The sequence below is a fragment of the Suncus etruscus genome, chromosome 19 (genome assembly GCF_024139225.1).
Source record: "Suncus etruscus isolate mSunEtr1 chromosome 19, mSunEtr1.pri.cur, whole genome shotgun sequence".
NCBI classification, from domain to species: Eukaryota; Metazoa; Chordata; class Mammalia; order Eulipotyphla; family Soricidae; genus Suncus; species Suncus etruscus.
Window position 1 is genome coordinate 27071797 of NC_064866.1, and position 12699 is coordinate 27084495.

A 12699-nucleotide genomic window follows, 5' to 3' on the forward strand; every position below is an offset into this window, starting at 1 on the left:
TGTATCAGATAAGAAGGTATTATTTTGGTTTCATGCTCTAGTTTTGGGCAAAGTGATAGTACTATGAAATGTGTGATTATATATTACATTCCCTTATATTATTTAACTACTTTGATAAAATATGACATGTATTTTAGATTTATTGTGTTCTTTGTTTTACTTCCATAACCAGTTGTGCTGAGGGCTTACTCTTGTCTGTGCATTTAAATATTACTCTTGGCGGAGCTTGAGATCAAACCTAGGTCTGCAACATTCAAAGCAATACTATACCCACTGTAGTCTCTCTCTAGCCTCTAGTATTTGCATTTTCTAGCTTTTTAGTCTTTACAAACAAAATTAGGTCTCTAATATAATGTTATTTGAAACAGAAAAATATCAAATAGAAGCTTCTCTAAAGAAATAAACTGCAGGGTGTAGGAAAGTTGCACTGGTGAAGGGTGATATACATTCTGTGACTGAAACCCAACTTTAAACATATCTGTAACCATGGTGCTTAATTTAAGAAATTATTTTAGAAAAATAAAGGAAATAAACTGCAATGAAAGTGTATATGGCATCGTACTGACCTGGGTTTGATACCTCTGTGCTAATCACTAACTGAAAAATTAAGCAGTTCTGACTTTTTAGAAATCAGTTTCTTTACCCAAAGAAAATTCTATTACTTGCTTTTTTCTTTTTTCTTTTTTTTTTTTTTTTTTTGTTTTTGTGCCACACCTGGTGATGCTCAGGGGTCACTCCTGGATATGTGCTCAGAAGTCACTCCTGGCTTGGGGGACCATATGGGACCTGGATCAGCTGCCTGCAAGGCAATCACTCTCCTGCTGCACTATTGCTCCGGCCCCTATTAATTGCTTTTGTTGTGGTATTCTAAGGATTAGCTCAGCTATAAATGAAGCTACCTACCTTTCCTTTCTAAGTTGCCACAGTAGCTCTTAAATTGAAACATTTTTTATTGGGGAGGTGTTGTTTTGGGGACATACTTGGTGCTCAGAGCTTATTCCTGGCTCTGCTTAGGGATAACTCCTGATGGGCTTGGAGGACCATATGGAAAACTGGGAATTGAACTCAATTTAGCCTTATCCAAGGCAAGCGCCCTTTCTATTGTATTATCATTCCAGCTCAAATTGAAAGCATTTATTTTTGTTTTGTTTTGGGGCCACAACTAGTGGTACTCAGAGGTTACTCCTGGCTCTGTGCTGAGGAATTACTTCTGACAGGCTTTGAGACCATACGGGATGTTGGGGAGTGAACCCAGGTCAACCATGTGCAAGGCAAATGCCCTACCTGCTGTGCTATTACTCCAGTTCCTAAATTGAAATCTTTTATAGATGAAAATTTAATCACAATTTTTGAAAGATGATGTGTTAATCTTAGAATTTGAAGATAAGGAAAATATACATTTAATCTAAAACATAACTACTAATGAAAAATTTAGAATCTGTTTTATAAAAAAAAATAAAACCTATAATTTGTCATGCTACTATACAAAAGAGCCCTGAAAGTTTTGCTTCTGAAATTAAGGAGCTAACTTGAAACAGAGCAGCCTTCTGTCTGAGAACAGTAAAGCTAGACCAAATATTTAAAAGTCACTTCTTGAAAATATCAGAAGCTGTCAAAGCAGTAAGAACTTGGGAGACTTCAAATCCTAAACAAAGAAAGTATAATGAAATGAGTCTGCCTTTGGGCATTGTTCTTACCCTCCAAGTATTGCTAGTTTGCAAGCTACAGTGGATGAGCGAACTTGACTTGACAGCAGTGACTTTGAGACTGAGAAACTGATTTGATGTTCTAACAATTAGGAGAGTAAGGAGACAAAAATAGGGGTACTGGATTCATTGGCACAAAGGGTTTTTTGCAAGAATACCAAGGGTTTTGAGGGGGACTGCCTGTGAAGTATTTTTGCCTAAAAGGAGTATAATGTATATAGATTGGCCCTTATAAAAATGAAAATTCAACTTTGATTCAATTCAGTTCCTGTTTGGAGGAAGTTCATCTGTTCCTTAATCCTTGCCAGATGCAAATACATGTCTTGTCTGAAGGAAAATAACATTAACCTGAGCAGCAGCTTATTTCTTCAAGTGATTATGCACAAAATTACCAAGAATGATAGACATGATATAACCAAATCAAGTAAAAAAAATAGAAAGAAAATAGTAGGCTCACAGAAGATTTAAAGATCAGAAATAAACTTTCATAGCAATTGTAATAATTGAATAATATGAGGAATCTCATTAGACACCTAGAATCTATTTTTTTTTTTTTCAAAAAAAAGAAATTGAATTCTAGAACTGAAAACTACAATAGTGGAAATTTTCAAGAACATTTTAGCAGATTACCATAACTGAAGAGAACTTTGGTAAATTGGAAAATATAATAAAAGAAAAGGAGGGGACAGAGCGGGAGCACGGAGCAGTAAGGTGTCTGCCTTGCTGGCGCTAGCCTAGGATGGACTGCGGTTCGATCCCCCGGCATCCCATATGGTCCCCCCAAGCCAGAAGCGATTTCTGAGCACATATTCAGGAGTATCCCCTGAGCATCACCGGGTGTGGCCCATAAAGCAAAAAGAAAAATAAAAAAGAAAAGGAGCAAGGGAGATTGTACAGGGATGAAGGTGCAATTTGACTCTAGATTTAATACCTGAGTATAACCTGAGAATCACTGGAGTGCTGGAAGCCCCTAATCATTATTAAGGTGGCCCATGTCATTCCAGCATTACAGAGCCAGGGCAGCAGTACATCCTGGAACCTTTGCATTAACCACCAGCTGATTTCCTAAGAATCATCCTAAAAGTTTCAAAATATCCAGACTAGATCTCAGAGAAAAGATGATATGAAATAGGGAATAGTATAAAATACTAGCCTAAATGTAATTGGAACCTCGATGAAGAAGAGAGAGAATGTGGCTAGAGAGACTCTAAAACTAATGAAAACAGATTTAAAAGTATATGAAGGAGAAAAAACAACAACAACAACAACAACAACAACAACAACAAAGTTTGCATGTTTAAATCACAGAAGACTTTCCTGGTAAATTCTTGGTGATGAAGTTGGAGACATTAAACCAGATGAGGCCTGGTACTGGCTACAGGGATAGTATAATGGGTAGTGAGTTTGCCTTGTACGTGACATACCTGAGTTTGATCAAAATCTGGCATCCCATATAGTCCCAACACTTGACAGGAGTAATCCTTGAGTAAGGAGTAAACCCTGAACATTTCTGGGTGTGGTCCAAAACCAAAACAAAGATAGAATCCTTTAGATTTCATCGAAATTATAATTGAGGGGCTGGAGCAATAACACAGCAGTAGGGTGTTTGCCTTGCACACAGTCCACCCGGGACGGATCTGGGTTTGATTCCCAGCATCCCATATGGTTCCCTGAGCCTGCCATGAGTGATTTCTGAGTGCAGAGCCAGGAGTAACCCCTGAGCATGGCCAGGTGTAGCCCCAAAACAAATGCTTTCTCACTTGAAGGAGTAGGTTCAGCAAGAATGCAGTCAGTGGGGTAGAAGGAAAGCAGAAAATTGTGGAGCCATGTTGAGAGAAGAAAATGATGTAAGAAAAGAAATAGAGTTGCCAAGTCTGTCCAAATGCTATTGAGAGAAAGATGAAAAGAGAAGATGAAAACAGAACCTTTAACTTTAGCAATTCACTTACACGTAGAATATAAAGAAGTAGAAGCAAATAAACAAGAGCCCCTGATAACAAACCATGGGAGTCTGCCCATGGAACTAAGTCTGTTAAGTATGGGAGAGGGAGAATTTGTAGGAAGGATAATGTGGGGGTACCTAGAGAGTAGGATGGAGGAATACTGGCAGTGTGGTGGAGTGGTTCTGTATTCCTGAAACTTTAATATTAGTATTATTGTTAATCATATATTAACAATTTTTTAATTAAAATTTTTTTCTTGGGGCCCGGAGAGATAGCATGGAGGTAAGGCATTTGCCTTGCAAGCAGAGGACGGTGGTTCGAATCCCGGCATCCTATATGGTCCTCTGAGCCTGCCAGAAGTAATTTCTGAGCATAGAGCCAGGAGTAACCCCTGAGCGCTGCCGGATGTGACCCAAAAAACAAAAAAAAATTTATTTTTTTTTTGTTTTTTTGGGGGGCTACACCTGGTGACACTCAGGGGTTACTCTCGGCTATGTGCTCAAAATGCTTTACTGTTCATGTTATTTGCCAGCATATGACTATTTACTTCAGAATTATTTGACATATTTTTATTTCAGATCCTCAATCATATGATATTCCTATTGTGTTTTCTGTCTTTGCAGGAATTAAAAGGTGGAAAAGCTTATGCCAAGGTAAGCGAATGTTCTTTAACTTGTTTTGGAACTTGTAATATCACTCATTGCTATAGAAGCTTAAAATTAGTTTGATTTTCTAACTGATATTTAAATTTGGCTGTTGCTAAACCACTTGAAAATTGAATTGTTAGGTTCAGCAATAAATCTATTGGTGACTTGTCTAAATACTTATTAAGAGCTATTATTTTTGGGGGGCCAGAGAGATAGCACAGTGGTAAGGCTTTTGCCTTGCATGCGGCCGACCTGGGAGAGACCCGGTTCAATTCTCAGCATATCATGTGATCCCTCAGCCTGCCAGGGGTGATTTCTGAGTGCAGTCAGGAGTAACCCCTGTGCACCTCTAGGTGTGACCCAAAAACCAATCAATCAATCAATCAATAAAATTTAAAATTTTTTAAAAAGGTATTATTTTTTTTTTAATTTTATCATCCCTGCTATGTGACAATTAATACAATCATGAGTTTCACCTTTTGTTGATATATTAATAATCACTATATTTATTTGCATACAAAGAATTATCCCTACACTCCTAGAATAAATTACACATGGTTTTGGCCCTTGTGTTGTTAAATTTGGTTCACTTAGGGCTGACAGATAACAGTGGATAAAGGCTCTATCCCTGTATATGCCTGGCTTGGGTTCAACCCTTGACACCATATATGTTCTCCCAATCCCTGATTACGTGAGCTAAACACATGCACACATGCATTGTGGCCCCCAAAATCAAACAACATCCCCCCCAAAAAAAGTCAAGAATTGTTTCAGATCTTTGCATCTATGATCTTTGTTCATAAAGGATATCAGTCTGTGGTTTTTCCTTTTTTTTTTTTTTTTTTTGGGAGGGGCTTATGATTAATGTCTGCCTGCTTTTATTATCAGTGTAATGTTGACCTCATAAAAAACTTGTCAGAAGAATTCCCGTTTTACCTCTTTGAAGGTTCCCTTCAGAAAGAAAGATAAAGAAAGATAATGGGTTAATTTGAAAGGTTTAGAACGCACTGGTAAAATCAGCTGGACTTTTGTTTGGGGAAAAGCATTTACTAAGAGGTTCAGTTTCCTTCTTGTAATTAGTCTGTTTATTTCCTCCTGGTGCAATGTAAAGAGGGTACAATAGTCTAACTGTGCCTGCTTCTTCCATTAGTGGCACAAAGCTGTTCACAGCAGTCCCTCTTGAGCCTTTGTACTTCTGTGGTATCTGTTGTAAATTATCTTCCATTTTTGGCCCCATTTGTTAGTTTTCTCTCTTTTTTCCCCCTTAACCCACTTAAGGGTTTGTCAATTTGGTTCCATGCTGTGAACCAGTTATTTGTTCATTTATCTTTTCTATTGTCATGTAGAACATTCTTTGAATGAGAAAACTTTTTCTAGATGCTCTCAGAGTTCAGAGGTTTTCCTTTACCTTTTTTGAGCTATAGCAGAATCACAGACTCACTCCTAAACCAAACAATGCAGGATGCATTGTAGTTTAGATTACAATATTGAGTGTAGAATGCAAGGTAGCTGAGACTGATCACATTTTAACAATACACTAGAGATCTTTCTTGTGCACACGGATGAACTAGTGGTAAGCATGACACGAGGAGAATCAAGGTTCTGTCAGCAGGGAATAAGCAGCACATTGAATGGTGAGTTTTCATGTGGTGGGGTGTACTCTGATGAGTAGAGCCCACAATTTTCTCATTCTAAAAGGTTTAAGTCCCTCCCATCTATCACTCCCAGAACCATTTCTTAGGTTATGCTTTCATTATTTCTTACTTAAGCCTTGTTTTGGCTGCCATCTTTCATTGTCTCTCTCCCATACATCCAGATCAGTGCCAGAGTGCTGATCTAAAATTCAGAGATGATTAAATGGTTGCCCCAATTTTAGTGTTATTGCTTATCAAGAAAAAGGACTTAATCTACTATATATTGGTTGGTGAAATTTTTTCTAGTTCATGTCCTCCACCAGTTATCTCTACTCCAATCATCCCCCAATTCATCCTTCCTTTTGCTTCAAACATCCTGCCCTCTTCCACTCCCTGAAATGGCCAATGCTATTTTAACTTCTTTGCCTTGTGACTTGATGTTTTCCTTGTGACTCGTGCTTTTCCCTCCTCTTGTCTGGCCAGATCCTGTATCATTAAAGATTCAGCTTAGTCATCCCTCCCCACTGAAACCTTTTTACTTCTTTCTGGATGTACTCTAGTACTCATCATACTTTTTTCTAACGGATTTTTCTTCCTATTCCTTTTCTTTTCTTATAAACTATGAGCTCTTTGAGAGTAGAAGACGATTGACTTTCCCAGAGTAAAATTTCCAGGTCCTAACAAGACCTGGAATGTAGCTGATCAGAATTTTTTTCCAAATGAAACAGCATGTACCATAGTTCTAGCTGGGGTGGTTTAGTCAATACATCATTTTCAAGACTACTCTGTCATTGGCCATACATTCTTTTCATTTCATTTCTGTTGTTACCTTTCTCTTAGCTTTTAACTTAAATGGGTAATGCAAATCTTTAATACATATACATAATACATATAATACATAATATATTTAATACATACAATACTATAGAGATGCTGCACTTCATTCTCCACCAAAGTGCCTATATTCCTTGGTCCCTTCGCTCCTTCTTGCTACTTCATTCCTTCAAGATTGGTAACTACAGTTGTATTGTCATAGTCTGAGTGTTTGTTTTCATTGAATAGCATTTATTTTCTTTTTGCTTTATGTCCTATGAGCCAGATCATACAGTTTTTGTTCTTTTCCTCCTGACTGACTTCTCTTAATGTTTTCTTTTTTCATTCCCCATCTTTTTTTTTTTTTTTTGGTCTTTTGGGCCACTCCCAGCTACTGCACCCAGGGATACTCCTGGCTCTGCACTCAGAAATCACTTCAGGCAGGCTCAGGGGATCATATGAGATGCAGGAAATCAAACCCAGGTCCTTCCCAGATCACTGCATGCAAGGCAAAATCCTACCACTGTGCTATCTTTCTAGCCCCACAATATGTTTTCTTAATGGGAACTGAGCTTGATGTTTAATGATACTCCAATACCATGAAATGGCCAGTGGGCTGTTCTATTAGTATTTTTAAATACATATGCATACATTTTGTCATTTGTGGAAGCCATTCTTGAACATGCTTGAGGCCATCCAGGTTATATGTTGAGGTATTCAAAGAGCCAATAAAGTGCCAGGAATTGAACCCAGGATCTTGCTCATACAAGGCATATGCCTTCCGTGACTCACATCCTGGTTGTTCAGCAAATAAATATTTTCTTTCTACATGAGCCAGGTATTTTTCTAGAAATTATGCTAGTGCTGGAGATTCCTAGTGAATAAAATCCCTTGCATGTTTGTGTTTCACATTTAAATGGAGAGCTGGGGGCGGGGGGGGGGGGGGAGTCAAGAAATGTTTATGAGGGGGGATGGAGAGATGGTACAGCTGATAAGGTGCTTGCCTGAATAATTTCCAGCACCCCGTATGGTTCCCCCAAATCCATCAGGAGTGATCTCTGAGTACAAAACCAGGAGTAGCCATGAGCACAGCTGGGTTGGGCCCCAAAGCAAAAATAAAATAAAAAGAATGAAATATATGTATGTAATACAATGATAACTGCTAAAGAAAAATTGAGCAAGTGAGGGTAGGGAGAAGAGTAAGGAAGAAGAGTGTTTTTTAGGTTGGCCTTTGAAGGTATCTTTATATAAATGACTTTAGAACAAAGTGCTGAATGAAAGGAAGAAGAGAACTACAAGACTACACCTACGGAAAGGTGGAAAATTTATTTGGAAAAACATTAAGTGTGGCCTTCAATCATCTTGGAATTTTTTTTTGTTTGTTTATTTTTGTTTTTGGGTCACACCCGGCAGCGCTCAGGGGTTACTCCTAGCTCTATGCTCAGAAATCGCCCCTGGCAGGCACAGGGGACCATATGAGATGCCGGGATTTGAACCACCGTCCTTCTGCATGAAAGGCCTTACCTACATGCTATCTCTCCGGCCCCATCATCTTGGAATTTTCAAGGGAGGGTTATTATGAGGAGAAGATTAAGTAAGGATGTGAAAGGAAAAACAAAGTTGATGAGGGATTAAAACAAATCAGAGTTCAGGTAGAGAGATGAGAGTCAAAGTTGATAAACTCTTTCAAGGAGTTTTAGGAAAGGGAAGAGCTAAAAGCCTGTCCAGAACTAGAGAGTAGTGTCATGATGTTTTCCTTTCTTATTTTCAATAAGATGGGAGAAAATCAGCTTGTTTGCATGCTGATAGGAATGAAAAATCCGGACGACCCGACCCCCCAGTTGCCCAGCACAGAATAGTGAAAAAGGCACGTGCTCAGCAAATTGCAGGCAAGTTCCAAGTTTAATCTGATCGATCAGAGGTTCGAAACGTGCTCAGAGCAGAGCAGAGGTTGCGAACCCCAAAGTCTGAAATCAAGGGGTTTTTATACAGTTTTCAGGTGGGCTGTGTTATTTTTACAGAGGAAACAGGAATGGGCTTTGATATGGGGGAATCCGGAGGTTTTGGGGGTAGGTGTGAGTAGGGTCCAGACTTCAAGTCTCCAAGTGAGCGGGATCCAGACATTAAGTCTCCAAGATGTCTTCAGCACAATTAATGCAGGGTCTGTAAAACCATGGGGAGCCAGCAAATGGATCAGCACCTGTAACTCAGTAGATAAAAGACAAGCAGGTAGTTAACACAGAGGGGAGGTTGAGGGGGGAACATTGCATTGCATGAGAAAGAGACAGACAACTCCCATCAGGAATGTGTAGGGGAAAATATGTTTTTCACTTCTTTCATTTCCCACTCCTTCTTGTTAATAATTCTATTCTTAGAATTAACACAGAAGTAACCGAAGTAACCACTGCTAGCCAAGAACATTGAAGGGATTTTGGGCAGACGTCTCTTCTGTAACTACTTCCTGCTGAGGTGGGGCGGAGTTGGTTTCAGGGGTTAAGTTCAAGGTGCAGCAAGTGGTTACTCAGAGTTTTGTGGGTACTTCCTGATATTGCTGTCTTAGCACCATTAGCTTAACTTCCCCCACTTGAGTGCGGATAAAAGTTACAACTCTGTTTACGATACAGGGTCCTACTGCAACTATTAAGAGTACACTTAGCAGTGGACCAAGTAGAGGCAGGAGGTAGGGGAGGATTCCTCCCCATAGAGACCATAACGGTTGATCATAGAGTTCCTCCCTTCGCTTTGCTAATTCTTCCTGGTGTTTCTTTATTCTGTCTCGTACTATTCCGGATTTATTAACATAAAAGCAACATTCTTCTTGTAAAGCTACACACAATCCTCCTTTCTCGGCTAGGATTAAGTCTAGTCCCCTCCGATTTTGCAGGACCACCCGGGCGAGTGAGTCATGCTGGTCTTGTAGGTCCTGGATAGACTTGTAAACCTGCCGGATGTCTGAGGCCAGTCGATCAGATAACTTATTATACCGGTCCAATGAAACTCCTAACCCTGCAGCTCCCATTCCTAATCCTCCGACCACACCTAACGCAGCCAGCAGGGGTAGTAATACTACAGCCCTACGAGTTCGAGTTCGGTGTCCTCCCAGGAGGTCTATGCTGGGAAGAGGGACTGGTTCAGTTCCTGGGAGAACATCAATGTTGGGTAGCAGGAAGGCAGGTGCACAAATGCCTGTGCTATTTCTGGGTAACACTGGATAAGCCAAATTTCCTCCACAGACCCAGACCTGTCCTGGGGGGAGGCATCCCAAGTCCAACGAGACTTCGGAGATGTTAGAGCACCTTGTTGTTGGTACTTGCCCTAAATCTATGGTTAGTGAGTAATTTCTAACATAGCAAGTGGAGGAGTCAAATTCCTGAGGGATTACCTTAAAGGGCTTGGTATAGGTCAGGTGTCGGCAACCTGCGGCTCCGGAGCCGCATGCGGCTCTTTTGAAGGCTTGCCGCGGCTCCGGAGCCGATGTCATAAAAAAAAAATACTGCTTTAATCTCAGCTCCGCTTCTCTCCGCTATATCTATAGCAGTGAGGCGGAGCTGAGGAGCGGAGCCAATGGAGGCAGCCGTACCTGGTGACGTATATAGCATTAAGGTAAGAAACAATATATGCAGTGTTATATTTGTTTTAAATGTTGCAATGGTTTTGCGGCTCCCAGTTTCCTTCGGAAACGGGTCCAAGTGGCTCTTTATGTCTGAAAGGTTGCAGACCCCTGGATAGGTGCAGTTTCATTTTTACAGGGGTAGGCTTCTACCCAGCCGGAAAAAGTGTCCACAAAAACTAATAGGTATTTCAGTCCATATTTGGTGGGCTTGATCTCGGTGAAGTCAATCTCCCAGTGCTGTCCAGGTCGTGTTCCTCTTAATCGTTTTCCCATTTGGATTCTTCCAGGGTAGGCATTTACCAGCTGACATGGCTGGCACAACTTAACAACTTGTTCTGCAAGTCTTTTTATTTCCTCGGGGCGCGTGTCCCCCAGCCAGTCTCTTGCAATTTCTAACATTTTCCTGGGCCCTAGGTGGGTGAGGCGATGGAGTGTTTTTAGGTACTCTTGAATTCTTGAAGTTTTCTCTTGTCTAGGTACTTCCTTGAGTGGCAACAACCTTCTTGCCTCTGGGTCAGGCTCTTCTATTTCTTCCGGATCTAGTTCAGCAATTTTTGTAGTTTTCCACTCCGGCTTGAGTGGAGGTATAGGGATGTCTTCTCTGACCCATACTAATGCCTCCTCCTGAAGTGGCCTTGGTCCTGCGACGGGGCAGGGCAGTAGTCCCTCAGCTGCAGCCTTTGCCTCTGCATCTGCTTTTCGGTTCCCTGCTGCTACTGCTCCATTTCCTTTTTGATGTCCGGGGCAGTGAACGATGGCCAGTTCTTTGGGGAGTTGAAGGGCAGATAATAATTCCAGTATTTCCTTTTTATTTTTAATGTCCTTTCCCGCTGAAGTCAGCAGCCCTCGTCTTTGATAAATTATGCCATGGACGTGGGCGGTTCCAAAAGCATACCGACTATCTGTGTAGATGGTGGCTTTCTTCCCCTTTGCTAATTTTAAAGCTTTTGTTAATGCAATTAGTTCTGCCCGCTGAGCAGAAGTTCCATCTGGCAGCCGTTGGGCCCAAACCACTTTATGATTGCTTACTACTGCTGCTCCGGCTCTTCTTTCTCCTCCTTTTACAAAACTGCTCCCGTCTGTAAACCATATCACATCTGACTGCTTTAACGGCTGGTCCTGGAGATCTTTTCTGGTACTGCTTTCCTCAGCCAGTATGTCTTGGCATTTGTGCAGTACCGGCTCTGCTTCTTCTTCAGGCAGCAGAGTGGCCGGGTTTAAGGTGGCGGGTACTCCGATATGAATTCTGTCTTTGTCTAGCAGAATACTTTGATAGTGTGTAATTCTTGCGTTTGAGAGCCACCGGTCCGGAGGCTGGCGGATGATGCTTTCCAGTGCATGTGGGGCTACTATAGTTAGCTTTTGCCCAAGGGAGATCTTGTCAGCATCTTTTACCAAAAGGGCCGCGGCTGCAATTGCCCTAAGGCACTTGGGCCAGCCACTGGCTACTGTGTCCAATTTCTTTGATAAGTAGGCAACCGGTCTTTTCCACGGCCCGAGTGTTTGGGTTAAGACGCCTCTGGCCACCCCGCCTCTTTCTTCCAGAAATAAAGTGAATGGCTTACTCACATCAGGTAGAGCCAGCGCTGGGGCGGACAGCAGGGCCGTCTTGATTGCATCGAAGGCTTGTTGGCAATCAGGAGTCCATTCAAATGCTGCATCTCCCTTTGTGAGATGGTATAGAGGTGCTGCCAGGTTGGCAAAACCCGGAATCCATAAACGGCAAAACCCTGCTGTTCCCAGGAACTCACGCAGCTGTCGCCGTGTTGTTGGTGGCGGGATTTGGGCAACTACTTTTTTCCGAGCCTCCGTCAGCCATCGTTTGCCATCACGTAGGGTATATCCTAGGAACGTTACCTCCTGTCTGCATAATTGGGCCTTCTTGGCAGAGGCCCGGTATCCCAGCTGGGCTAGCTCTTGTAGCAAATCTAGAGTGGCTTGCCTGCAACTGCCCTCGGTTTCGGCAGCGATCAGCAGGTCATCGACATACTCTAACAGAGTTACCTGTGGGTGTTGTTCGCGAAAAGCACTTAGGTCCTGATGCAAAGCTTCATCAAAAATGGTGGGGGAGTTTTTAAATCCTTGCGGGAGTCGTGTCCATGTCAGCTGGCCTGAGATGCCGGCCTCCGTGTCTGTCCACTTGAAAGCAAACAACGGCTGGCTAGCTGGGTGCAAGGGTAAGCAGAAGAAGGCGTCTTTCAAATCCAACACAGTGTACCAAATTCTGTCTGGACTGAGGGTACTAAGCAGATTGTAGGGGTTGGGCACCGTAGGGTGAATGTCTTCCACCCGGGCATTAACTGCCCTCAAGTCCTGTACTGGTCTATAGTCCCCGGAGCTAGG

At 41.7% G+C, this 12699-nt stretch overlaps 1 protein-coding gene across 1 annotated transcript in view; it reads left to right on the top strand.

Annotated features, from left to right (window-relative positions):
• The window catches only part of EEIG2 (EEIG family member 2), an 81463-nt gene that overhangs the window by 40656 nt on the left and 28108 nt on the right, over nucleotides 1-12699 (top strand). Inside the window, exon 3 of the mRNA XM_049765763.1 lies at nucleotides 4273-4302. Within this exon, the coding sequence (XP_049621720.1) occupies nucleotides 4273-4302 (30 nt within the window). The remainder of the gene's footprint in view (nucleotides 1-4272; nucleotides 4303-12699) is intronic.